Source organism: Xenopus laevis, chromosome 1L, assembly GCF_017654675.1.
Source record: "Xenopus laevis strain J_2021 chromosome 1L, Xenopus_laevis_v10.1, whole genome shotgun sequence".
Lineage (NCBI taxonomy): Eukaryota > Metazoa > Chordata > Amphibia > Anura > Pipidae > Xenopus > Xenopus laevis.
In genome coordinates, this window is record NC_054371.1 from 181,588,233 (window position 1) to 181,614,783 (window position 26,551).

Consider the following 26,551-nt stretch of genomic DNA (forward strand, 5'->3'; position numbering starts at 1 on the left):
ATGATCTCATGAATCTGTTTTGCATCCAAACATTAAATATAAATAAATAAAATAAATTCACATGATCTTGAAACAACAACAGAGTGACAAAAAAGTGATCTAACTTTTAGGTTACTCTGTGGAGCCAATTTCTGTAAGCGTCTGAACGCTATCCAGAATGATTCACCATGCCTGAAATTGCTCCAGTGATAAAAAGCTTTACAAACAGCTTAGTCATTTAGTTCTACAGTTTTCTATTATAACTAGAGATGTCGCGAACTGTTCGCCGGCGAACTTGTTCGCGCGAACATCGGGTGTTCGCGCTCGCCGGAAGTTCGCGAACGTCGCGCGACGTTCGCCATTTTGGGTTCGCCATTGTTGGCGCTTTTTTTTGCCCTCTCACCCCAGACCAGCAGGTACATGGCAGCCAATCAGGAAGCTCTCCCCTGGACCACTCCCCTTCCCTATAAAAACCGAAGCCCTGCAGCGTTTTTTCACTCTGCCTGTGTGTGCTGAAGAGATAGTGTAGGGAGAGAGCTGCTGCCTGTTAGTGATTTCAGGGACAGTTGAAAGTTTGCTGGCTAGTAATCGTTTTGATACTGCTCTGTTATTGGAGGGACAGAAGTCTGCAGGGGTTTGAGGGACATTTAAGCTTAGGTAGCTTTGCTGGCTAGTAATCTACCTTCTACTGCAGTGCTCTGTATGTAGCTGCAGTGGGCAGCTGTCCTGCTTCTGATCTCATCTGCTGACTGCTGCAATAACAGTAGTCCTTGTAAGGACTGCTTTTATTTATTTTTTTGTTGTTTTACTACTACTACTACTACTACTATAAGAGCCCAGTGCTATTAGTCTAGCAGTGTTGGGGAGTGGGACTGGTGTGCTAATCTGCTGCTCCTAGTAGTTCAGCAGCACCAACTTTAATTTTTTTTTTTTAATATTCATTTTTTTTTTTATTTTACTTTTTTTATTTTACTACCGCTGTAGTAGTGTATAAGTTGACCTTTTAGGCATTATTTGCCCTGTAGGCATTATTTGCACACTGTTTTCTTCAACCCGCCATCTAGCTGTGTGACCTTGTTCACATTCTGTCTAAATATCCATAATATTACCGTCTCCAGAAAAAACACCGGAGTGACTTTTTTCAAGCAGCCATAATATATTTTACGTAATCCGTATCCACCGCTGTAGTAGTGTATACGTTGACCTTGTAGGCATTATTTGCACAGTGTTTTCTTCAACCCGCCATCTAGCTGTGTGAGCTTGTTCACATTTTGTCTAAATATTGATAATATTATCGTCTCTAGAAAAACCACTTGAGTTACTTTTTTTCAAGCAGCATTCATATATTTTACGTAATCCGTATCCACCGCTGTAGTAGTGTATACGTTGACCTTGTAGGCATTATTTGCACACTGTTTTCTTCAACCCGCCATCTAGCTGTGTGACCTTGTTCACATTCTGTCTAAATATCCATAATATTACTGTCTCCAGAAAAAACACCGGAGTGACTTTTTTCAAGCAGCCATAATATATTTTACGTAATCCGTATCCACCGCTGTAGTAGTGTATACGTTGACCTTGTAGGCATTGTTTGCCCAGTTTTTTTGGCCGCAGCCACTGAAGCACAGAGGCCAGAAAAAATATGCCATATAAATGCTGAAAATAGTAATTTTTTGCCATACGTTGACTCAACGTATATGGCAAAAAATGACTATTTTCAGCATTTATATGGCATATTTTTTCTGGCAACTGTGCTTCAGTGGCTGCGACCAAAAAAACTGGGCAAACAATGCCTACAAGGTCAACGTATGGCAAAAAATGACTATTTTCAGCATTTATATGGCATATTTTTTCTGGCAACTGTGCTTCAGTGGCTGCAACCAAAAAAACTGGGCAAACAATGTCTACAAGGTCAACGTATGGCGAAAAATGACTATTTTCAGCATTTATATGGCATATTTTTTATGGCAACTGTGCTTCAGTGGCTGCGTCCAAAAAAACTGGGCAAACAATGCCTACAAGGTCAACGTATGGCAGTTGTTTAAAGAGAACAGTAGATTACTAGCCAGCAAAGCTACCTAAGCTAAAATGTCCCTCAAATCCCTGCAGACTTCTGTCCCTCCAATACAGAGCAGTATCAAGCAGATTACTAGCCAGCAAACTTACTATCATCTGTCCCTGAAATCACTAACAGCTCTCCCCCTACACTATCTCTTCCAAGCACACACAGGCAGAATTTTCAGATACATTTTTGCCCTTGATCCCCCTCTGGCATGCCACTGTCCAGGTCGTTGCACCCTTTAAACAACTTTAAAATCATTTTTCTGGCCAGAAATGTCTTTTCTAGATGTTAAAGTTCGCCTTCCCATTGAAGTCTATGGGGTTCGCGAACCGTTCGCGAACCGCTCGCGTTTTTGCGCAAGTTCGCGAATATGTTCGCAAACTTTTTTTCCGACGTTCGCTACATCCCTAATTATAACCCCTTTATGCTAATAAAGGTTTCCCTTATGCCTAAAAGGCGTCCCTTCTGCATATCTGTCTTTGCACCTCATGAATAAAATGCAGACTAACCCAACTAGGAAATAAATTAAGAACTCCAAACGATACTTGCCAACTGCATGTCACCATCTGTGCTAAAATCTGAGTACACAAAATAAAACAATAAAAATATGCAAAGGCCCTGATAAACCACCTAAAATGGAGTATATTGTATGTAAATTAATATGTACAGTAATGTTTGTGAAATTTGGATCTGCTGTACAAGAGATACCTATAACTCTACAGAACAAAAAAAATAGAGAAAGGAGAAGTAAAGAAGATTTAATTATAATTCTTTAGTAAATAATCATAATGGGTTAATGGGTGAAGAGAAGATATACTGTTCCTTTAAAGTAAAACATATGAAGGGAGGGGGTTTTCTGTATCTCTACATGACTAAATTAAAGAGGGCTTGCTTACAAACTTAGTGGTGTGTTTACTAACATTGGTTACTATTAGCATCTAAACTTGTGCAATCTAGCATCAATGTTCATAAATTGGCTCCAAAGTGTTAAATTGAACCATTTTTTTAAAATTCTGAAAACAAAAAAGCTGAATTTTCAGCCAGCCAATAATAATTCAAAGTGGCCAGATAGTTATACCTAATTGGATAATCTGTTGGTCTGGGGTTTTTGTGGCAGAAGAGCTTTTAACTGTACTTTTATGCTAAGAGTCATGAAAATGGCCACTGCTGTTGTGGCACTGTTGAAACAGAATAATAATGAAACAGAATAGGGGTGGTTCACCTTTAAATTAGCTTTTAGTATTTTACAGAATGGCCAATTTGAAGCAACTTTTCAGTTAGTCTTCATTATTTATCTTTTACAGTTTTTTGATTATTTGTCTTCTTCTTCTGACTTTTTCCTGCATTCATATGGGGGTCACTGAAAACAAATGCTCTGTAAGGCTACAAATGTATTGTTATTGCTACTTTATATTACTCATCATCAATTCAGACCCTCTCTTATTCATATTCCAGTTTCTTAGACCCTAACAACCATATTGCTGAAATTGCAAACTGGAGAGCTGCTGAATAAAAACCTAAATAACTCTGAAACGACAATAAAAAACGTTAACCAATTGCAAATTGTCTCAGAATATCACTCTCTACATCATACTAAAAGTTAACTCAAAGGTGAACCACCCCTTTAAAGTAGCCATTCAAATAAGGAAAAGGAACATGCTTGTAACACGTAAGTACCAGAAAGGCAAGCTTGTAAAAGTATAGCATGAGTTACAAGAAGAGGATGAAGTTTAATACCACTAATATTTACTAAATGTTGAGAAACAAAAAAAACTAAAATTAAGAATCAAGATAACTGCATTATTTTAATAAGACTGTTATATTGGGGGAAGCTGTCAGTAAAAAGAAGAAAACAATAATGCACATTAGAGGGATGAGAAGGGAAATATAATATGACATTATGTAAAGTGCTTGCTTGTAGGGGAAACCAGTCATGCAGAATGTTTAAAGATTAATACCTGTAACTCCACAGTATGGCTGATGAACGGACTTTTTTCCCCAGGACTTGCTTTCTGCTGCCCTCTTTCTCCTGTAAACACGATGCGCATGGCCAGCAACTGCCATGGTTTGATTTAGCGGCTCAATGTATATTAAATCTTCATTCATTTGTATGAATCCCATCTAAGGAATATAAAGAAAATACATTTGAGAATCCTGATTTATTATTTATATTTGCTAGGCTTGATTACTGCAAAATACAGATGGAAGAAAGCATTTAGCCATAAAAAATAATGTTGACAGATCATGTTTCATACAATAGCTTGCCACATGCATTCACACCATTGAGGGAATGAAATACAGTGAGAGGGAATGAAATATTGTGATTATTAACTGGAAAAAACACAGCTTATAAAAAAATATCCCAAACTCCATTTATAGCATACAATAACCACAAATACCATATATATATATACGGTATATAGGTAGAACATAATGTAGTAGATCACGTTCTGGTAAACACTTTTCCAGCATCAATGAACTATTAGAAATGAATAGAAATCAAGAACCAGGTAATATCATTTTATACAGTTGTGGCTTCAGCAGTAATCACTATACACTAAACACTATGAGAAAAAAATATACAAGGATGTAGAACCATACACCTATTAGTAACTTGTGCTTTGTTAGTTTGCATGTTTGATTCAACAAACAGACCTTTCTCTTGTATTTCTGTACAGGAATTATAGGATCCCCCACCTAAACACAATAACATCAGGAATCCTAAAAGTTTAAATGTTTTATTTCTAAGATTTCTGTTTTTTATGGAATACCCTATAGGCTGAAGATTAACAGATGGGTTGTAAAAAAACAGCCAGGACAACAATTCAGATCCCAAGTTAAGACTTGGACTTACTTTTGTGCAGGTTTTTCTGATTACTGATCTTTTGACATTAAACAATTTTGTAGCACTTGTGATTAATAAGGTAGTACGAGGAGTGCAACTTACTACACCGTAAAACACAAATGAGTAAATACTTATTGTTAGTGTTTAATAGGTTTATTTTAAACCAACAATCAGGCCTCCTGCCTATGCTTAGACTGGATCTACTTTAAGGACATTAAATAGCTTATAAAAGCTATAAGTTTCAGAGTATACAGTTGTTCTAGTCGTTTAAGTCCCCTTGGAGGTTTAACCATTGGCCAAGCAACCCCCTTAGTTCATAATTATATTACAGATACAGGAAAATATTGATGTATTAGTCATTCAGTCATTGTTCCAAGAATACTTATGTCAACAAATAAATGTTTATTTGTTTCACCCTAACTGACCTTTAAACTGGTCTTCCATGTGTATCTAGGAGAGCAAAACGACTTTCTCCACAAATCTCACCCAAGTAAGACTCCGCTCAAGCCCCCCAGCTACTCCTCCTGGTTTCCCCAGGGAGGGGGGGGAACTTTTGAAAACATTTATATGGCCCAACATCAGGGCACCTTTTGTAAAATGTTATTTCCGGTGCCATAAGGATTTGCACTTGCATTATTAAAAGCAAAACTGACGTTATATAGTTACCCACTTTAATTATAATACAATTTATTTTTACAGGATTGATTATTGTTCTGCAATTTAGGTTGAAATTATATTATAGGCCTAAAAATCCATATGACTGGCACCTTCTATGGGGCCTGGAAACTGTTGAAGAGTTAATTCTGAGATTTGGAGAGAATGTCTGTTTGCTCCCCTATATATTCCAGGAAACCCAGACTAAAAAGTGAGATTAGTTCTTGCCATTGGCATAAGTACCATAAAGCAGCTCTGTTGTATGCTAGTTTGCTCTCCCTAGCCCCTACTGAAGTTGAACCTTTGCCACCTGAATGCGTATCTGTTGTGAGGAGCAATCAATTGAGTGAATGGGGGGCTTGAACCTATGACTGAATGGCTGATTCAGCACAATTTTTTCCCTGACCATGTTATGAGGTAAACAAATTTTAAACCTCTTTGGGTTTGAAGCAGAAAATTTTGAAAATAAGTAGATGTTCCGTACATCTGTTTACTTTGCCTGCTTATCTCTTAGTATCTCTTAGAATGGCAGTGTACTGAGCTTTTCAGATAGTAGATATTTGATCCTTACAGACCTGTGGCACAGTGGCTCTGATACTGATAAGGGCTGATTTATCAAAAGTTGAATTTACGTTTTTTCACACTCAACTCATGACTTCTGTTAGGTAGGCATAGTAGGGATAAAAGAAAGAAAGTCCTAAATCCATATCATCCAAGCGTGTTGCAATGGAAGTAACCTTTATTATTGTTATTGAACAATACACAGAATATCCAGTTTTCTCACAGAGACTGGGTCACAACCTGCAGAGAAGCTTATTGTTCCACTGTGAGGCCTGTCTTTCTCTATCAAGATAGTTATCCTTTTTCTAGTCCAGTTAGACAAGAACCTTCGTCAGGAGACACTTATCTCAGGACATGCTATCACACAGGGAGGTGCCAAACTAGGAAAAATTTGACCAGAGTTAAATATTAAGGAACCACCAAATAGGGTTTACCTTGATGTGATATGGTGACTTGCCAATTTTATGATCATATCTTTGTTACTAAAAATCCCTGTTTTTAAAAAATACATGCACTTGTATAGATACTAAATTACTAGTGAAACAGGGGACCAGGGAATGTGCATTGATTCATGTTCTCTCTTTTATATGTTTGTATGGCCAGATCAGTTGCACTTCCTTTGTCTTTGTATCTTTTACTTAGCCCTGGAGTGCTCCCCCTGGAGTTCCAGAATGGCCAGACTTCGCTGTGGTTGCAAAACCCCCACACCTGTCCCAATAATGTTGGTCTTATGCCTTTCAAAATGCTTGTTGGTCTGGGCAATCACTCTCATTTAAAAGCAGTAAGAGGGTAAGAAAGGAGTAAACCTCTAGAAATGGTGTGGCATGGGGTTGGCTCAAGCCCAGTACTTTAGTGTTGGCCTGGGCAATCACTCCCTTTGATAAGTCATAAGTGGGGGAGGAAAGAGTAAGCCTGTGAAACAATGCTTTGGTCATGGCAACCTCTCCTCTATAAATGCAAATTAGGTGTAAACCTATGAAAATTGTGACCATAGGTAAATAGTTAGGGCTACCACATGGGGGTTACCTTTTTGTTTTATAGTGGCTTTCCACTTTTATGATCATGACTTTGTAACTAAAACCCCCATTTTTTTAAATACATGCAACTGCATAGATACTAAATTGATAATGAACCAGGGAAGTGCACTAATCAATTTTCTATTTTTTGTATGTTTGTAACTAACTTGGCCAGAGAAACAGAGTGCCTGAGCTTGAGAGAAAGCAAGTAATTATTAGTTGAAGTTTCTAAACCTGACTGTTTTGCCAACCTGACTGTCCCATTTCAGCCTGTCAGTTAAAGTTTCTAATACTAACGGACTCCTGCTGCACTAATATGGCAGCCCCCCTCATACAGGAACACGGGGCATCAGACAGGTAATGTAAAAGCATCCTGAAAATACTTTATGGTAAAGTTATAAGTTGCTTTCAATATTGCAATATTATGATAGATGTAAAAAAAAGCGTTTAATTTCTGGTGTCCGTATCTCTTTAAAGGGCAATTCCCATTGATTAGCAAAACAGTAATAACACATAAAAACCACAGAAATGTGTTCAAACGTATATAACCTGCCACATTTTGTAAAATGAACATGGTAATTAGGTGGTGTGGTTACAAAAATGGGTGTGGCCAAATCTTTTTGTCCCTCTTTCTATTTCGAAAATGTTGGGAGGTATGTTGCTGAATAATAATCCATTGTGAGTAGATTGGCATTACTCATTTTAGAAATGGCCTTTATTCACAATAGTTGATGTTTAGGAAAAGGCACTCAGTCAATTACCAGGAAAGCAAAAGAGAAACAAGGATAGGACAGGACAGTAGAACACAGAACCTGCTTGGGCAAGTGACATCACATCGGCATGAAGCTGTATCAGGTGCTCGGATACATGTCTGTGTCAGGACATGCGCCACCACCATGTTTGCTCATACCCGACAGTGATGAGTCGTTTTTCGGTTTACTGCACCATATTACATCTGTGCTTCCCTGTAGTGGGGTTACAGAAAAAAGGAAGCTAATACTGAATGATTTGTTACTCGACCCATTAATTATTTGGACCACAGAAAGTGCTGACTGCAATATGTGTAGCCCATTTACAAATAACATTTGCCTAGAATTACATTTTCTTTACACTCAGTTTTATCTGATTTATTAAGAAGTCCATTATACATTTTTCATAGGGGCTGAGTGTAGGACTGGCCAGTCCACAGATAAATATATGGGGATATACTGTATGGACAAAATATCCCTGCTTTGTTAAAAGAAAAGAGGGCATTTTTTAGTAGCTTAATGCACAAGTCGTGGGTTAAATTTATCAAATATGAGTTCAAAACGTAATAAATGACACTCACCCGCATTTTATTCATTCCTATGGGATTTTTAGAACCATATTTATCAAATGGTGAGTTATTTCACACATTGATAAATACAATTCTAAATATCCCATAGGAATGAATATAACTTGGGTGAGTTTTTATGTATTCAGCTCTAAACTCACATCTTGATAAATCTACCCCTTAATGTCCTATATAAAGTATATAGCTATATTGATTGGATGAGTGCAGGGACTTCAGGGTACATGTACATCCGCAAATACAGTGATCTAAGTGCAATTTCGAGGACATTAGCCATGTTTTTATTCCTATAATTCAGTGTTTTTCCCAGAATTCATGCATCATTGTGGTCGCAAAGGGATTTATGGGTTTCCAAAGTGAAGGCCCAATATAGAAAGAATTATTCTTCAATAGTTTATTGCATTCTTGCGCTAGGCCTTTTTTTTTTATAAAGAGGAATAACAATAAATGTATTGGGGATCACTATTTGTTTTTTTCACTCACCAGTATTTCATGATTTAACCTGAAGAGTAACACTGAAATAGAACTGGTTTGATACATGTCTGGTTTATTAACTTGTCTGAAACAATCATTAAAGCAGATGGAAAAGTTACAAAAATGTATCACTCTTCTTCTACATATATCTTTTTCATTTTACTGATAATTAGTGATTTTCTGACTGTGTGGCAAATTTTACAACATGCAGATTTTCTACCGACATATGACTCTTATAAAGAACAATTTACTTAACACAATTACCACATCGCTAGAGTAGGTTAAGAATCTGCTGGTATATAATCAAACATTTGTTCCAGAACTATTAATTTCTGTCATCACATGGATATTCTGAATATGGATACATCTGTTTCTCTACAATGAGCTTCTCACCGAAATATTAGCAGCAGATTTCATTTTGCTCAATCTGTTTCTGTTGTATACCAAATGCCAGCTGTGGATTAGTTGTATAGTTGCTCTTTCTCCCTAATGTCTTGTTTTTTCATATAATACTGTTTCATCAATGCGCAGTTTGCTTTATATGTTGCCTGGGTGCAAATGAAGCCCAAAAAGATAAGTATATACCAGAAGGAGGCTCACACTCACAGGTCTTACAAAGAAATAACGGTGTTCGGGTCTGATAATATTTTCTCTGTATCAAATTTGACTACAACCTGCTCTATGTATTTCTTGCATTTAAGTGTATATATATATATATATATATATATATATATATATATATACCAGAAGGAGGTTCGCACTCACAGGTCTTACAAAAAAATAACAGTGTTTATTAGTCAAAAATAAGAACTAACGTTTCGGCTAGCACGAAACAAAAGGCTAGAGTGCAAGCCGAAACGTTAGTTCTTATTTTTGACTAATAAACACCGTTATACATATACATAGAGCAGGTTGCAGTCAAATTTGATACAGAGAAAATATTATCAGACCAGCACACTCTATACATAAAAAAGTTTACTAGTATGCATACTGTATATATATAGAGATAGAGAGAGAGAGAGAGAGAGAGAGAGAGAGATAAACCTATCATCCCAAAATTTCACTTTTTTACTTTTAATTTCAGCGTTTAGTAATAGTTTTCTGCTGCGTAAGATTCTCATTTACCATACAGTTATTGATTTCACCTGCCCTGAGTGAAAGCCTTTCTAAGCTTTTTGATCACAATCACTGTGCTGTGCTAATACTGTCAAGGAATGGGATGCCCAGAGCCGGGCCAACCCCGCCAGGCGTCCTAGGCAACCAGGCGGGCACAGCACCGGCTCAGTGTGCGCGAAACTGCGCATGTGCGAAATTACGCTCCAGCACGCATGCGCAAAGCTTGGCTACAGCGCGCATTCGCGAAATGATCTTTGCGCATGCGCAGAGGCGCATTTTCATGAAAGTTACACTCGGCAATCTGAGAGAGACGGGACCGGACACGGGGTAGGCGACAGAGCAGGTACGTGCCTGGCTCCCCCCCAGCATTGCGCCCTAGGCACGTGCCTACTCTGCCTACCCCTAGTTCCGGCCCTGGGGATGCCTATAACACAATCATTCTACTCAGTACTGACAAAATTCTGAGGACTGATGCAGGGCACACCACTGCCACCAGTGGGAAGTAGTTCAATACTCTATGGGCTGCTGAAACCATTCCCTATATACAAAGTACAGAGAAGGAGAACAATGTCTTCCGATATTATTTTTTTATGTTAGTGTGCCTTTAATGGGCTGCACATTGAGAAGTGCATACTGCATTTCATACCATGCTAATTTTACATTCCATACTACAATTTGACAAGTATTTGATGTACGGTGGTTAAAAAATGCTAAAAATGTGTATCTCCCTATCTCATGCTAAATACAGTATGCATAAGAAAAAAAAATCCAGTATCAACAAAATTAAAGTTGTACTTTATGGTTTTATCAATAAGCCTATCAACATAACCTTTCCTATATCACAGAGCTTTAGGCTTATGGCACATGGAACATTTTGTCACCTGCGATAAATCTTGGCTAGTGCAGACGACAAAACTTTTCTTATTTCCTTCCCACTGGCATAAATGCAAAATGGCAGTGGGGAACATATGTTGCACAAAGTTGCCCAAAGTTTTCGCACAAGGAAACTTTGGGCTTCTATGGACAGTAGCAGTGTCGCTTATTTTTACCCACCACGATTTGCATTTTAGCTGGTGGAAACGAAATTAAAAATGTTTCATCTCCAGTAGTAGCCAACATTTAACGTGGGTAACAAAACATCCCATGTACCAACACCCTTAGCGAAACTGTGCACATTTGCACCAGTTCATTAAAAGAGAAGGAAAGGCTAAAATGAAGTAAGCTTTCAGACTTTCTGTTTTCAGCATAAACCTCCAGGGCTAGGGCTTGAGCATGCTCAGTTTGCTCCTATCTCCCTTTTCCCCTCTCCCTCCCTGCTGTGATCTGAGCTCAGAGCTATGAGTGAGCAGGGAGAGACTCTAGCAGGAAGTGATGTCACGCCAAGCTAAAATGGCAGATGCTATCCTAAACAACAGAGAGAGCTTTTAAAGTTGTTTACTCAGGTATTGTAAAGCATTCTGCAGAATAAACATAGTCTTATAGCTTTCACTATTGTGGCTAATCTATTGGCAATCCACTGCTTCATTAGCTTGGCAACCAACCAAATTTCTTTTCTTTGTTTTTGACTGGAAAAAAGGAGTCACCGGTAACTATGGGTTATTGCCCATACTGCATTTTCGCAGTGCCACCTACTTCTCACAGTATAATGATGCATACGTAAACATTAAGAAGACTGGCGCTTAAGTGACACATTTATTGATGTGTTTGATAATTCTGCAAGCTTTACAGGAAACTATTTCAGCAAAGAGATATTATAGGAAGGAACTAAAGGGGCACATTGTTCAGGACAGATACATGGCATAAACACAAGTGTTTGAAGAGAGAGAAAATGAAAAGAGACATAATTTAATTTACACATCTCTGCTAAACAGAAATCTAATAGCAACACATTACTTGCCAGTTCCAGTTAACAATGATGTGTGAATTAACCTGTCCCACATGTGCTCGGGATCATATAATACACGTGTGCTTTTTGGAGCTTCTTTCCATAATATGCCTGATGAAGGGACCTAATAGTTGAATTGAAACATTGCACAGCTATCAGGTCACATAAACTCCAATCTGCTCTCTGTATAATTCAGCATCACATCTGGAATTATGTGAGGGTGAGTGGCAAATGATAAATAATCAGGATCCGAATGATCAGGTAAATGATCAGGAGTATTTTAGTATAATAGAGTTTGTCAAATACATTTGAATGAATACTCTAGTCTATGGGGCAGTTGTATCAAGGGTCGAATATCGAGGGTTAATTAACCCTCGATATTCGACTGCCGAATTAAAATCCTTCGACTTTGAATATCGAAGTCGAAGGATTTTGCACAATTCGTTCGATCGAACGATCTAAGGAATAATCGTTCGATCGAATGGTTAAATCATTCGAATCGAACGATTCGAAGGATTTTAATCCATCCATCGAAGGATTATCCTTCGATCAGAAAATTGTTAGCAAGACTATGGGGGCCTTCCCCATAGACTAACATTGGCCTCGGTAGGTTTTAGGTGGCGAACTAGGGGGTCGAAGAAATTTTTAAAGAGACAGTACCTCGATTATCGAATGGTCGAATAGTCGAAGGTCGTAGTCGAAGGTCGTAGTCGAAGTAGCCAAAAAAAACATTCGAAAAATTTAACTATTTTTACTCTATTCCTTCACTCGAACTTAGTGAATGGACCCCTAATAGTTTGAATGGATGGGATACACAATAAGGCACTTTTTCCAGATGTTCTTCATTCAAGCCTTCTAATATCCTGTGAATCATCTGAATCCACTGGATGACTGACAGAACAACCAGTGAACCATAGCATTGAACTACATGTGCTAGAGTGGGTTATTTACACATTGATGAAGATTTGTAAACTTACCACATTAGGGTGATGATCCACTTTTCGAGACCTTATTTCACATTATCATTTAGAATGAATCAAAAATAAAAAAAAGAGATACTCATGCAACTAAAGATAAGAAGTTTTAACGTTAAAATACAACAGAAAGTCTAACGCGTTTCATGCTTACCCAGCACTTATAGGCAACCAATTAATTTAGAATGAAGACAATTTCAGTTCTAATTAATCTAGGATAGCTTCATATTATTTTTTTTATTTACACCATGCTTTAGAGATGCATCATATAGTGAGTATGATTTATGCTGTTCTGAATCGCTCTATATAATATAACTTAGCCAAGGGTCTGCATGTACATCAGCCCTATGACCACCCACTCCCAGAACATTATCTTTCTATCCCTCTGACACTCAATTATTTACCTCTAAAGGAGGACTTTGTTTATGTTTGTCATAGTGTTCAATTCATTGCACAGTGATGTGGAATATGTAAAAAAACAGAATAATAATTTTAATCATATACAACTGACGATCAATGTGGTCTGTGTAGACACTAGTAATATGGGTATCACAACTGACTGACACAAAGTATAAATTTGTACAGACCTCAGAGATTTATGGGCAACATAACTTAACTGATGTTTTATCCACTTTACTCAGTATTATAATCTGAAATGTAGCACGGTAAAGAGTTGAGTTTTCTATCTAAAGATAGTATTAAAGACAGCCCCAGCAATTCAGGAAATTCTGACCCTAGTATAATATACAGTATGACATATTGGGATCAGCATTTGATGACATATTGGGCACTTCATTCCATAACAAAATGACACTGTGAGCAATTTAAGACACAGAAGAAGCCAATTCAAGTCATTTCTTCATCATACATCGTGACCACTGCATTTCATTGAATGGCTCAGCATATATATGGCAATAAACTGGCACTCGAGGCAATTGAAATGCAGGGTTACCCCTTGCTATTTATTTTGTGCAAATGTGCAACGTTTCTATTTCTATACTATTGACCTTGACCTATTGTGCACCAAGAGTGTGCTCAGCTTTACCTTGTTCCAATTCAGCATATATGGCCACATAATTTTATGACACAGTATAACAGTGTCAGAGTGAAGCCAAAATTAAAAAAAACAACATTGACCCCCAGTTGTTTAATGACACAATAGTCTCAGCGTTTCATGGCACATTGACAGTACTGACAGATTATGGCCCTAAGATTGTAGTAGCCAATGTGGCCCTAGCCATATTGGCCCCATCATTTATGATACAGTGGCCAGAGCATTTCATGACACATTCTTCCGCTATATAAACACAATAATCCCCTGTACTGATACCAAGCTCCAGCAGTGATCATGTGCCGATTCCTTGCTGCCTGCCCTCTACAGGTTCACTGTGCGTGTGTAATGATCTGTGATCGAAAATATAATTTGCATTTCAGATCACTAGGGATGCACCGAATCCAGTATTCGGTTCGGGATTTGGCCTTTTTCAGCAGGATTCGGATTCGGCCGAATCCTTCTGCCCGGCCGAACCGAATCGGAATCTTAATTTGCATATGCAAATTAGGGGTGGGGAGGGAAATCACGTGACTTTTTGTCACAAAACAAGGAAGTAAAAATGTTTTCCCCTTCCCACCCCTAATTTGCATATGCAAATTAGAGTTCGGATTCGGTTCGGTATTCGGCTGAATCTTTCACAAAGGATTCGGGGGTTCGGCCGAATAAAAAATAGTGGATTTGGTGCATCCCTACAGATCACACTTTATCCTCTGTTCATTTGGCAGAGAGGGCACTGGGCGTAACAATAGTGCGCTGGGGGCCCCCTCCAGAAAAATTTTCAGAGGGCCCTGTGCACATAGTTGCTCCTGTTTGCGTCTCTTTGCAACCCCAACAGATGCATGAGCGTCAATGAAAAGAAATATAAAGTGGGAAAGTGGTGGGGACGGGGACTTGAATGCTACAGAGGAAACAGACCCTGCGGCTCGGACCCCCCTTTACTCCGGGGCCCCTGTGGGGTCTGCTTCCTCTATAGTTTCGCCACTGCTGAAAGCTCTGGGAGGCAATGAGATAAAATTGACTCTACTGTGTGTAAATTAATAGGAACCTTAGCTCCACTGGGCCACGGACTGATGGGTCGGACTACTTTCATCCAGATCAAGTGGCACATGATAACATTTACTATACTATGCGTAAATGCCAGGGACTGATGTGAATGATATATATCTGTAAAGCAATGTGTAAATGTTTTGAAGCTATATAAAAACCAGATAATAAATAATAATATATAGCATGACAATTTGAGATTGTTCACATTGTAGCTGTTAGGTGTTGGAATTTGAAATCTATAGGTTATTCATATAATATTTTGTAGTTTTCAGTGGTATTGTACCTTTCATGTTAATATGTTATTCAAACAATGTCAGTTTCTATAACTTACCAGTCCACCGCACGTGCTAAAAGAGGCAAAGGACCCAGGGTGCCGGAGAACAGTACCACTGTAATAACATTCTCTATCAGTATCCTCCACAGAAGAGCCTCTCCACTCCCGGTGCCTCTGTTCAACTACAAAGCCAGGGGCCAAAAAATGGTTATCCCTTTTCAACAACAAATAAAGTTCTAATCCAAAGACTGGAATTTTCAGTCTCATCTTTCCAGGATTCTCACTTTCTTTAAGTGAAGTAAAAGAAGTGCCAGAAGAGACAATTGATGGTATAGATGCATTGGAGGATGATGTGTTGGTTGATTTTTCCTTAGAAATCCATGAAAATTGTGACAAGTGATATAATTCTTGAGGCTCAAACCTTTCACTTTCCTGTTCCTCTTCTTGACTGAGGTGGTGATCATATGTAGAGGTAGTTGAAGGAGAGGACACAGACCGTACTTCCCGAGAACTAACAGCAGCCTGGTTATATGGTGAAGAACCATGATCGTTGCTATGATTTCTGTCAGTTGAAGGAGTTCCTAACAACACTGAAGCTTTCCTTTCTTCCTCTTTTGGATCTTGGGAACCCCAAAGAGCTGGATACACAACTTCCGATTCTTCATACCACTGTGTTGTGTTCATTAAACCTTTATATAAAAACAAATGTTTTTAGTTTATAAGTTCTGAAATTTTTGTCAATTGGATCACATAAGACAAGCATTATATTTTGTTGCTTCGGTTTTGAAATACTCTAATGGGGTGCCACACAGAGTTGCTATATATTTGCAGTATAAAGCCAGATTATCCCTTTAGCTCACAGCACTATTAAAGGGAGACTTTTTGGATAAACAGATCATCAAAGGTCGGATTTCGTATTCATGTGAATTTTTTTTACACTAATAAATTCGAATATACTCACAACTCGAATGGAAGGTTATATAAGAAAAAATGTGTCTAATATTTGTTTGAATAGGAAAGATCAAAAATTAGATACATATTCATTTCATATTAGGTTCGTATTAGATTCGTATTCGAGTCGTATTCAATTTGAGTTTTCCCTCCGAAAAAACCTCAAATGACAGGAAGACTAACATCTTCAAATGGCTCAACAGACCTCTGTCATTGACTTGCACATGAACTTGGTGAACACTCGATGGTCGAGGTGTGATAAATCTTACATTCGAATATACATTCGAATAAAAGGATTAAAAGCCGAATGTGTGAATTTTGACACCAAATTTTTTTTTGAAAATTCAAATTTACTATTCAACCCTTAATATATCTTCCCCTAAATGAACATCAAACTGGGCAGTCACACAGGTTGTGCAGATAAACTCTAGTACAGATTTATTTTCACACTCTGCTTCACACAGTCCATGAGATTATTTCAGTCCCAGTATGATGATGATGATGATTATAATTATTATTATTAATGCAAGATTTCACAGTGTATTTTGGCTTAACCTTCTGCCCATGTTCTTGACAATTTCCTTTACTCAGGGACCCTTACACGGGTGTGTAGCCCAGGAAGATGAACAAATGTCAATGGTACCACACTTAATTTGCATCAAGGACCTACCTAGCCATTTGCATCTACAGTAAATCTGTGTCCCTGACTTGCGAGTACTGCTTAGATGCTAATATTTTCTCCCTCCTCAGTGGAGCCTCAGTTGCTCAGTTACCTGGCCTTCTCCTACTCTCCTCCTCTCACCAACGAAGGTGAGCTCAACAGAAACTGCCCTAATACTACCTGGATGTTGGATAATAAAACTCTTACATTGTGCTGTTCTCTGACGTATTGGTCTTCAGGCCCTTGGAGTCATAATTTCCCCTTTTCAGTAGGCAAAGTGACTTGGGCCAACTATTCACATTCTTATATGATATAGTAAGGCAATTCCTTTCTTTGTTGATCGATACTGAGGGATCCCTACTTCTAGAACCTTTATTTTTTCAAAAAATAAAAAGCTTGCCACCTTAAAGCTGGCACTCTTTATAATTGAAAAAAAAACCATGTTCATGAAGAAAAAAATCCACCTCTTGGTTTGTTGGATGCTTTGTGTGTGCAGCCATAGCCATTTATTAGGATTTTCTGCAACGGCAGCCATGAATCACATTAACCTTGTTAAATCAACCACATTTCTACAAGCAGCAATCATTAATGAATGTTAATGGGTCTTTCAGATAAAGGTTACAGGGCACCTATCACTGAAAAATTTCCTTCACTAGAGGTGTGGGCTAATAGAGCCTACACTCCAATTGGGAAAACAATGCACCTCGCGAGTGCAATCCTGCTGCCTACTGGGAGGGAGCTGCCAGTGTGGTCAGTCATGTTTGCTGACATGCATGTGTATAATGAGCAAGTGTGATGTAGGAGAGAAAGAGTGGTGGACGTACTCCACCCCAAGCTTACTCACAACCCCCACCATGGCCACCCACACCAGGTGCTCCCTCTCAGTGCAGGTGGCTTAGCACTGGAAAGTGGCATTTCTAGTGAAACAAAAAAACCTATTGTTTACACCTACCTGAATGTGGGCTCTATTAGTCCACACCTATGGTGAGGGAAACAAGTTATAGGTGCTCTTTCACTGGCTAAGATACTGAGAGGATCTCTAGAATCCCTAACATAAAGCAAAACAGAACCGCTGGTGTTTAACCTGAAGGAAATAGAAAAAGCTCCAGGAGATTGACTCCACCATTAAAATATAAAAAGTGGCAATAACTTTCTCCAAAGTGAAGTAAAACTATTTTATGCAGAACTATTATTTTACACAATACTGCACACTGTTTTAGGGAAAAAGTAGGTACTTTAGATTTTAATAGCAATATGTCTTTGAGCACTCTATACAATGTCACAAGTCACAAGTCAAAAGAAATACTTTATAGGCATAAATAAATCAGAAGTAAAAAAATTAGCAGCAGCTTGTTACAGATTGTTATACTTATGCAACAAATTAAACATATTTCACATTAGATTAGGGACTGTGCAAAAATATATTCTATTCCCAACCAATCCAGTCATTTTTTTTCATTTCTTTTCTATTTTTATTTTGTGAAAATGACCTATTTTTTACTCCACATTTTGATTATAAAACTGAAATTAAACCAGAGCCCTTATTTAAATGTTACTCAAAGGAACTAAATAATTGATGTTTTAGATTTACTTCTCAGGTGGCTTTTATACACAGGTATGGAAACTGTAATCTAGAAGCCTCAGGGCTTGGGGTTTTCCAGGTAAGGCATTTTTCCTTAATTTGGATCTCCATACCTTAAGTCTACTTAAAAATTATTTAAACATTCATTAAACCCAATTAGGATTTATTATATTTTTGTCGGTTTCAAGTACAAGGCACCATTTCATTACTACAGAGAAAGAAATCATTTTAAACATTTGAATGATTATAATGGAGCCTGTGAGTAGGTCTTTCTGTAATTCAGAGCTTTCTGGATACCAGGTTTCTTGATAACAGATCCAATACCTGCATAAACTTCCTGGCAGGAGTTTATTTGCAACTTTTTTCCCAGACTATGAAAATGTTGTGAGGGAATTAAAAGCATTTAGGTGCAACCTGCACCTGCAATGTAAGGTACAAAATGACGGACATGGTTGTGCACTTACACAGTTTTCAGTTTTAATGCTGTAAGTGGGTTTCTAGGCTCAAACAGACTCCTGTACTGATCAAGGCAGGTGTTAAGTATATGGTACTTTAGAATGTTTTACCTCATGGATGCTTTACCTCATGAATAATACAAAGCACAACACAGACACACTGGTGCTAGATGCAAGTAAAATGTTAATATGGTGGCCTTGTTTGGATGCCTAATAGCTTAATTGTCTAAACAAAGTCCATGACTGGCAGCTATTCATGAGTACCTGTGGGAATTTTGGGCCTGTAGTATAACCCCTATGTGAGAAATGCCTAAAATAGTAATACTAGCTCAAAGAAACGAGCTATGAAATGTGACATTAGCAGACGAGAGATCGTATCATGGAAATGCAAGTAGTCACAGACCATAAAAAAATCTTTTTAAAAGCTGGGGGGGAGATTACAAAAAGAGACATGGCACAGTCAAGGAGGTGCTGCACTTGGTTCAGGGTCACTATGCTTCTGCCCAGATTAAAGTGCCAAGTCACTATGGGGACAGAATGTACACTATGCATTAGGCTTCTGACTGGTGAGGAAATTCATCATTGGACCATCAGCCGTGCATTATGTCTTGAACTGCTGCAAAAGCCTTAAAGGACATTTAAAGATTACATTTTCCTACCACGTATATAAGTTGGGCATATCTTCCCCACCCAAGCCACATCATTTGCACTGCATATACCCCCTCCATTTGCCAGTGCATCACATTTTCCTAAAACAAACAGCTTTCACCCGGCGGCCATTTTCCCTTTGACACATCATCAGTCACACTGACATCTGCAAATAGGACATGTATGCTGTAAAGTTCATGCAATGCAGAATGCAGGTTTACACAGGTACAACATACTTTGATAAAAAGTTCTGCTGGGGTTGAGCACTGTAATAGTTAAGCTGAGCTCAGGAGAGGTGGTTAAGAGAAAACAATAAGATCAGACAGCTAGAGTTTCTATGGGAACCAGCAATGCTATCTCTTCATTGACTGTTAGACTGGAGGGTGTGTTTAGTAAACTGAACTAAGAAGAACTCAGCATGGCCATGAGCCAACAGCCAAAGTAAATGCCTAAGGGAGGGGCAGAGTGGGTTAGAGGAGAAGAAGTAATTCTAAGTGATTAAGGGGATGCTGCAGCCTTACTGTTAACTTTTTAACAACCAGAGTGGCAGTTATCTAAAGATTTCATAGAGGCTGTTATTTTTTTGTAGGGAGGGTGGGATTACATTTCCTTTAAAATTTTTTAAAAAAAACTTCTTTGCCACAAAAATTGTACATTTAACCCTTTCTTATCGACAACAAAAGAAATATAGAATCTATGTTGCTGGCGCGCTGCATATTTCTTGCTAGTGACACAGACTCTATGTTTCTGCAATCTATTCTAACGAATGGGGAGGGACTTTCCTCTGTGTCACTAGTGTGTCTGTGGCTGCAATATTTAAACATTTAAATGAAATGCTAATTAGAGAAGCACTTCATGTATATCTTTAATATTTTGGGGCTTTAAGTTCATCTTTAAACAACATAAAAGAAGGTTTAATGCATCATGTTGAGAACAAATGGATTTCCTGGTCATTACGATACATTTAAAGACCAAGTGGGTCTCACAAAGTAGACCATTCCAGAATCAAAGCACTACACAGTCCTGCATTCACCTGCAACTTGTACTCTCACCACACACCTGAGCCACAAGCTTTTGCCTACTACTACCTGCTATCAATCTACAACCAGGAAGTGATGTCATAGGGCGTATGAGGAAAGGAAGTGGGGCTGGAAGAAGGGAACCAATGGAACTTTGTTAAAGGAAAACTATACCCCCCAACAATGAAGGTCTCTATAAAAAGATATGGCATAAAACAGCTCATTTGTAAAACTCTGCTTCATGTAAATAAACCATTTTCACAATAATATACTTTTCTAGCAGTATGTGCCATTGGGTAATCATTAATAGAAAATTACCATTATAAAAAATAAGGGCCGCCCCCTGGAATTGTTCAATTCACTATTGACCAACACAAAATGGTGGCTCAAGGCAAGAGATGTAAAAGGGAAAGATTTGCTTAAATATATAGACCAGTTTGGTAAGATTCTTTAATATGCCACTTAATATGATGAAAACTATCTGTTGCTTAAGTGTTCATTTTGGGGGTATAGTTTTCCTTAAAGAAAAAGGAAGATCTGCCAGACCTGCCTCCAACCTACAGGTAAATCCACTAACATTTACCCCACACTGAGCTGCCACAAATCAAGTACCACACTGCACTGCCTCTGTCAATGCTGTAGTATTTGAGAAGGGGATACCTCCAGTCTGCATTCTGTATCTCAGCTTTGAATGGAACTGTTTTATGTCAGCTTTCTAACATTACAGGCACAGGAAAAGGTTTGTCACAGGGAACTTGGTAGGAAATTGGTAAGAAGCAGTGCTTTAATGTTCAGAACTGGGGTCTTAATGACACAGCAATAAACTAAAGGAACTGTATATATCTGCTGCCAATTTAGCTCGTACAACATGAAGGATACTTTTCTTTCCCTCTGAACCTGTTCCAAATTATTTATGGGGACAGGCTTTTTAAACGGTGCAACAAAAATGTTACCATTTAGCAGGACAAACATTGCAATTGAGTGTTTTTTCCCCTCCAGCAACAAGTTCTGTCAGTAACATTATATGACTCCAGCAGCAGTCTAGAGTAGTTAGTGGTATGCAGAATGCTCTCTCTATATATGTAGCATTTAAATAGTTAAGGTGGAGTCAGTTTCTGTAGATTAAGAAATATTGTATTTTAAGGCTATGGCTTAATTATGAAGATTGATCACAGTTTATACAATGTGGGCATTAAGCTGCTGCATGCAGAGCCCTCGGTAAATTTTGTATGAGTTTGCAGCTGTATGTCATTGTTTATATTTCTCCCCTGTTGTGCAGCACCATGGAAAATGCTTGGCACTTTATAAATAGCAATAATAATTCAGGTTTAGGACCTGTTTCATTAGTGATGATGTTAGACCTGACCCAAATGAGAGTACCAGATATATTGCCTTACTTTAAAATTTATAGGTGTTCTTGTTTACTCGAAACTTTCTTGTCTCTCTGAAAATAAACCTCATTTTCTTTCTTTTTTCACAGTCGGTGAAAAAACACATATAACAGCATTTGGATATTGCCTGTGCCTTGCCTCCAGCATGATTACTGTGCAGTTTTAATGAATTACTGTACATGGCATGGAACAGAATCCCTATAAATCAAATTGCCAGCTTGGTGCTTTGCAGTAATATATGATCATTATATGGGTGATTTCTCTGCTTAAGGATAACACATTGCAGGTATGTAAGTTTGCTTGAGATGTATTTCTGCTTACATGCAAAATACATATATGACAAAAAGGTGCATGCAAAAATACTGAACTTTTAGAGCATCACATCAGCTTTCAATTATGAGTAAAAACGAGTAGAACAGAACTATACATGCTATTTTATTTTTTTCCTAATTTATGAAAAGTCATAAAATCTAGTGCACATAAGAAACACAAGAGAGCAGTAGCAGTAAACGTACCTGTGCTGCTCTTACTTGACATGATGCACAAGAGCAGATAGAGTAGGCAGCAGCTGAACTTCAGTCCCATCCCTTTTCCTTGCCCCATCCACTTAATGGTCTAAACACATGGAACAGACGCTGAAAAGGTCTTAAATCTGCCAATGTGTGTTTCTTTCTTTCCTGATTGCTCTCCCCAGATTTTTTCCAGCAAAGTAAATGAATCACTGCCCAGAGAACAACTTTGCCTTTTTTTTTTCCACCGACGTCTGTGAGGATTTATTAAGGGGGGCAGCAAAGGGAAAATATAATTTTGGGTTCAAGGATTTCTTCTGCAGTGAAAGAGTTTCCTTTTTAGTGTTATATAGGTGGAAATAAATTTCCTTATGAGTACAATCAAACAAGAGCCTCTCACTAAGGGGAACTAAATAGGCTGAATTGGGAGCCAGATGAAAGTAAAGATTTCCTGAGCAGGAAGAGAGAGAGAAATAAGAAAAGCAGCTGCAAAGCAGACAAAAGAGGGAGAGAGATCAGATCAGTCTTGCAGTCACACATGCACATGCTGTACTGAATACTGCACACATTATCTTTGCCTCACACAGCTATAAGAGCAGCAGGAGGGGAGGAGAAGTTAGGCGAATGCTGTAACTTACTAGGTGGCTACACAGGCTCAGACATTCACAAAAAGGGAGGGGTGCTTTCTGATGCCCTGCCACTGAATCTGATTGGCTGCAGGAAAGGGGTAATTTGAATAGACTGCACATGAGGTTGAAGCAGGTAGACCTGCAGAGATGTGTGTAAATGTATAAAGAGCCTTGAAGTATACAGTGTTAACAGATCTGCAGAAATACATTACAAGCTGAGATGAAATTTGGGCTGCATATCAGTGCAATAGTTTCCCATAACAAAATATTTGCATCTCTGTATCTGCTATTATCCCCTTTGCATTTAAATTGTATTTTAATGTTACTTCTGAATAGTAACTGCATCTCTTGCCCTCATTCACCTCTCAATAATAAAACGTGTAAGTGACGGTCACAAAGCATAAGACTGAAAAGTCTTCCCTTTTATATAGTGTGCATGGCTGTGCTGAAATATATGCAGTGTCACATGCTGGAGTGCTAATGGACCAAAAAGTACACTCCATAGTGATCCATACACTAAAATTCGACTAGGGAGTTATTCAAATTCGATTCGAGTTTTTTTAAAGAAATTCTAATTTGATTTGCGAGATTTATCTTACACTGGCCCTTTAAGAACTCGAATTTGACTATTCCCCGCCTAAAACCTGCCAAATTGCTGTTTAAGTCAATGGGATCAATTTTAAGTTGTTTGCATCCTTCCTGACAGTTTTTTTCTGAGAAAAAAACTCGAATTGAGTTTTCAAAATTAGAATCGAATTCGATTCAAATTCAATTCGAGTTTTTGGGACGATTCTATTCATCTGGGTTTTAAAGATTCAATTTCTTTGATAAATTTCGATTGGTCAAATTTATGGGAGTTAAGGGGAGTCAAATTATATAGACCTTTGATATATGTGCCTCTATATATGTATGCCTTGTATACAAGAAAATGTAAGCAATGCTCTATGCATTTTCTTTTTTAAGGAATCCTACATAAGGAGTAAAATGTGCCACACAAAGCACAAAGATGCGCATAAAGGCACAGTTCAGTTCCATGAAATATGTCTCTTCCAAACAGCTCATTCCCTTAGGCAACGCTACCTTCCCCTAAGAACCTCTCATTGTATAAAGCAATTTCTCCCATGTAGCAGGCATATGAACAAGTCCTGTCCTCACACTGGGCCCATATACTTATACATTTGCCAGTGGTTCACTCAATGGGGAGCTTGCACACTGGAATTCACAGACAGCTCTGCATCCCAAGCACTCTCCACAGTTTGGAAGGGAACACGATATATGCAAGATAGTATAGTGCTGCCCTAGTCATTGGACCTGCAAGTGCCCCTGCATGACGTCAGCAAAAGTAACATCATGGCACATTGCGCATTATGTCACATCTGCCTCATGCCGATTAATGGACCTCCCCAACATCTGCAGCCAGATTTGGTTAAGGAGCTTCTGGCAGCAGGGGAAGTATGTTTTTTTTCTTTTAAACCTGTAGCCCTAGGCACAGGACCTAGAGTGCCTATATAGTAAATATGCTCCAAAGGATAGGGTATCTGTACAGTTGCAGCTCTAGGCCTCTCTTTCTGGCTGAGCTCAGCAGAAAAATCTTTGCTTTCCTGGACAGTCTTTTCCTTTGTGGCTGGGAATTGCATCAGGGAAACCTTTATACCCTTCTCTTGGCACACCCTGTAGACTAGGTGCCAACAGCAGGCTTTCTATGGGCCCTACTTCTTTCCATGGTGTACCCTGGTGCTCCTAGCAAGCTGTAGGTCACTTGTCCAACCTCCCAGTCCATCAGATTTCTTCCCTGCCTGTAACCAGGCCAGATGATGTTAGAGGAAACTAATAGCAGATTAGTAGTCAGCACAACTTCAACTCCCTTCTTTGGCTGGGTGCATGTCCTCCAATGGCCACTTCCCACTGGCAATACTGGCAAAAGAATTAGTCCAGCACCCACTGTTTAAGATAAAACGGCCTTTATTGGACCAAAGGCATTACAGCAACGTTTCAGACCAACTGGTCTTTTATCAAGCTAACCAACATGTGATTCAATAGTGCTACTTATACTTTCACACACCATCTAGTGGTCATTTGTGCAAACTAATTCAGATAACATGGACCAATCATTAAATAATTATTTTTCATGTGACAACATATAGCTAGAACAATACACAACACCAGTGCACAATATCAATTTGAAGCCGACCAAATGTCTAATGTGAAATTATCTGTAAGACATAAAAAGATAATAGAATACATAAAATCAGTATAAAAACAAATCAGGGCAATATTAAAATCATCGGAAAATGGGACTCAAATCATACTCTTTATTTAGGCCCCCTGGTTCCAGGGTTTCAAGCTTTCTAATCCAATATGCCTCCTTATATAATAGCTCCTTTAGCCTGTCCCCTCCCCGACGCTTAGGCTCAATGGTCTCTATAATCTGAAATTTTAACTGATTGAGCATGCTCAATAAAGTGCCCGGCCACTGTTTGATCTTTTTTTCCTGTCTTAATCGCAGATTTATGCTCATGTATCCGTTCACGGACCGTTCTCTTGGTTTGCCCCACGTATGCTAGTCCACATGGACATTTGATGACGTACACTGCATACGTGGAACCACAAGAATAACGGCCTCTTATTTTTATGGGGTTACCCTTTCTGGGGTGAAAAACATTTTCCCCTACTTGTACATTAGAGCAACAATTGCAATTAAGACAAGGATAGGATCCTACTTTCCCTCTAATTTCCATATTCTTTTGTTTACTATTTCTTCCAATATCTGAATGCACTAGCATTGAACCAAGTGACCTCCCTTTCTTATATAACTGGGGGTCTGTCAAATGCCGTTACTTGGGGTAAATTATCCTTAACTAGTGGCCAGTGTCGTCTTAAAATGTTAGCAACCTGTTTACTCAGGGTGTTATATTGTGTTACAAATGTGACATGGTTTTCCCTATTCTTTTCATTCCCTTTTAGCATCTCTGATCTTTCCTGGCTTTTTATTTCCTCTAGTTGTCTATTTAGGAGATTGTCTGGATATTCCCTCTCACGAAATTTGTTACACATTTCCGTCAATCTCTTATCTGCAATCTCACTTGAAGCTACTATTCGCTTTACTCTACTTAATTGAGATTTGGATAATGCTCTCTTTAGTTGTGGCGGATGAAAGGATCGATAGTGTAGCAATAAATTTCGGTCCGTGGATTTTACATACAAATCCGTCATTAAGCATCCACCTTGCTTATAGACCCTGGTATCTAAAAACGGGATCTCCTCCAGATGGGCATTCAGGGAAAATTTTATGAAAGGTAGGGAATTATTTATTTCCTGTACAAACCTCTCGAGAGTCCAATATGGCCCCGCCCACAACGCAAACACGTCATCTATATAACGTAACCATTTTTTACAGTGTGTTTTAAACAATTCATTACCATATACAAACTT

At 38.4% G+C, this 26,551-nt stretch overlaps 1 protein-coding gene across 1 annotated transcript in view; it reads right to left on the reverse strand.

Annotated features, from left to right (window-relative positions):
* adamts19.L (ADAM metallopeptidase with thrombospondin type 1 motif 19 L homeolog) overlaps window positions 1-23,110 on the reverse strand; it is a 118,987-nt gene extending 95,877 nt beyond the window's left edge. The window contains exons 1-3 of the mRNA XM_018264121.2: window positions 22,497-23,110; window positions 15,332-15,963; window positions 4,000-4,162 (exon numbers count right to left, since the gene is read on the reverse strand). Coding sequence (XP_018119610.1) covers window positions 4,000-4,162; window positions 15,332-15,963; window positions 22,497-22,584 — 883 coding nt within the window. The 5' untranslated portion in view covers window positions 22,585-23,110. The remainder of the gene's footprint in view (window positions 1-3,999; window positions 4,163-15,331; window positions 15,964-22,496) is intronic.
* Between the last annotated feature and the right edge of the window lie 3,441 nt (window positions 23,111-26,551).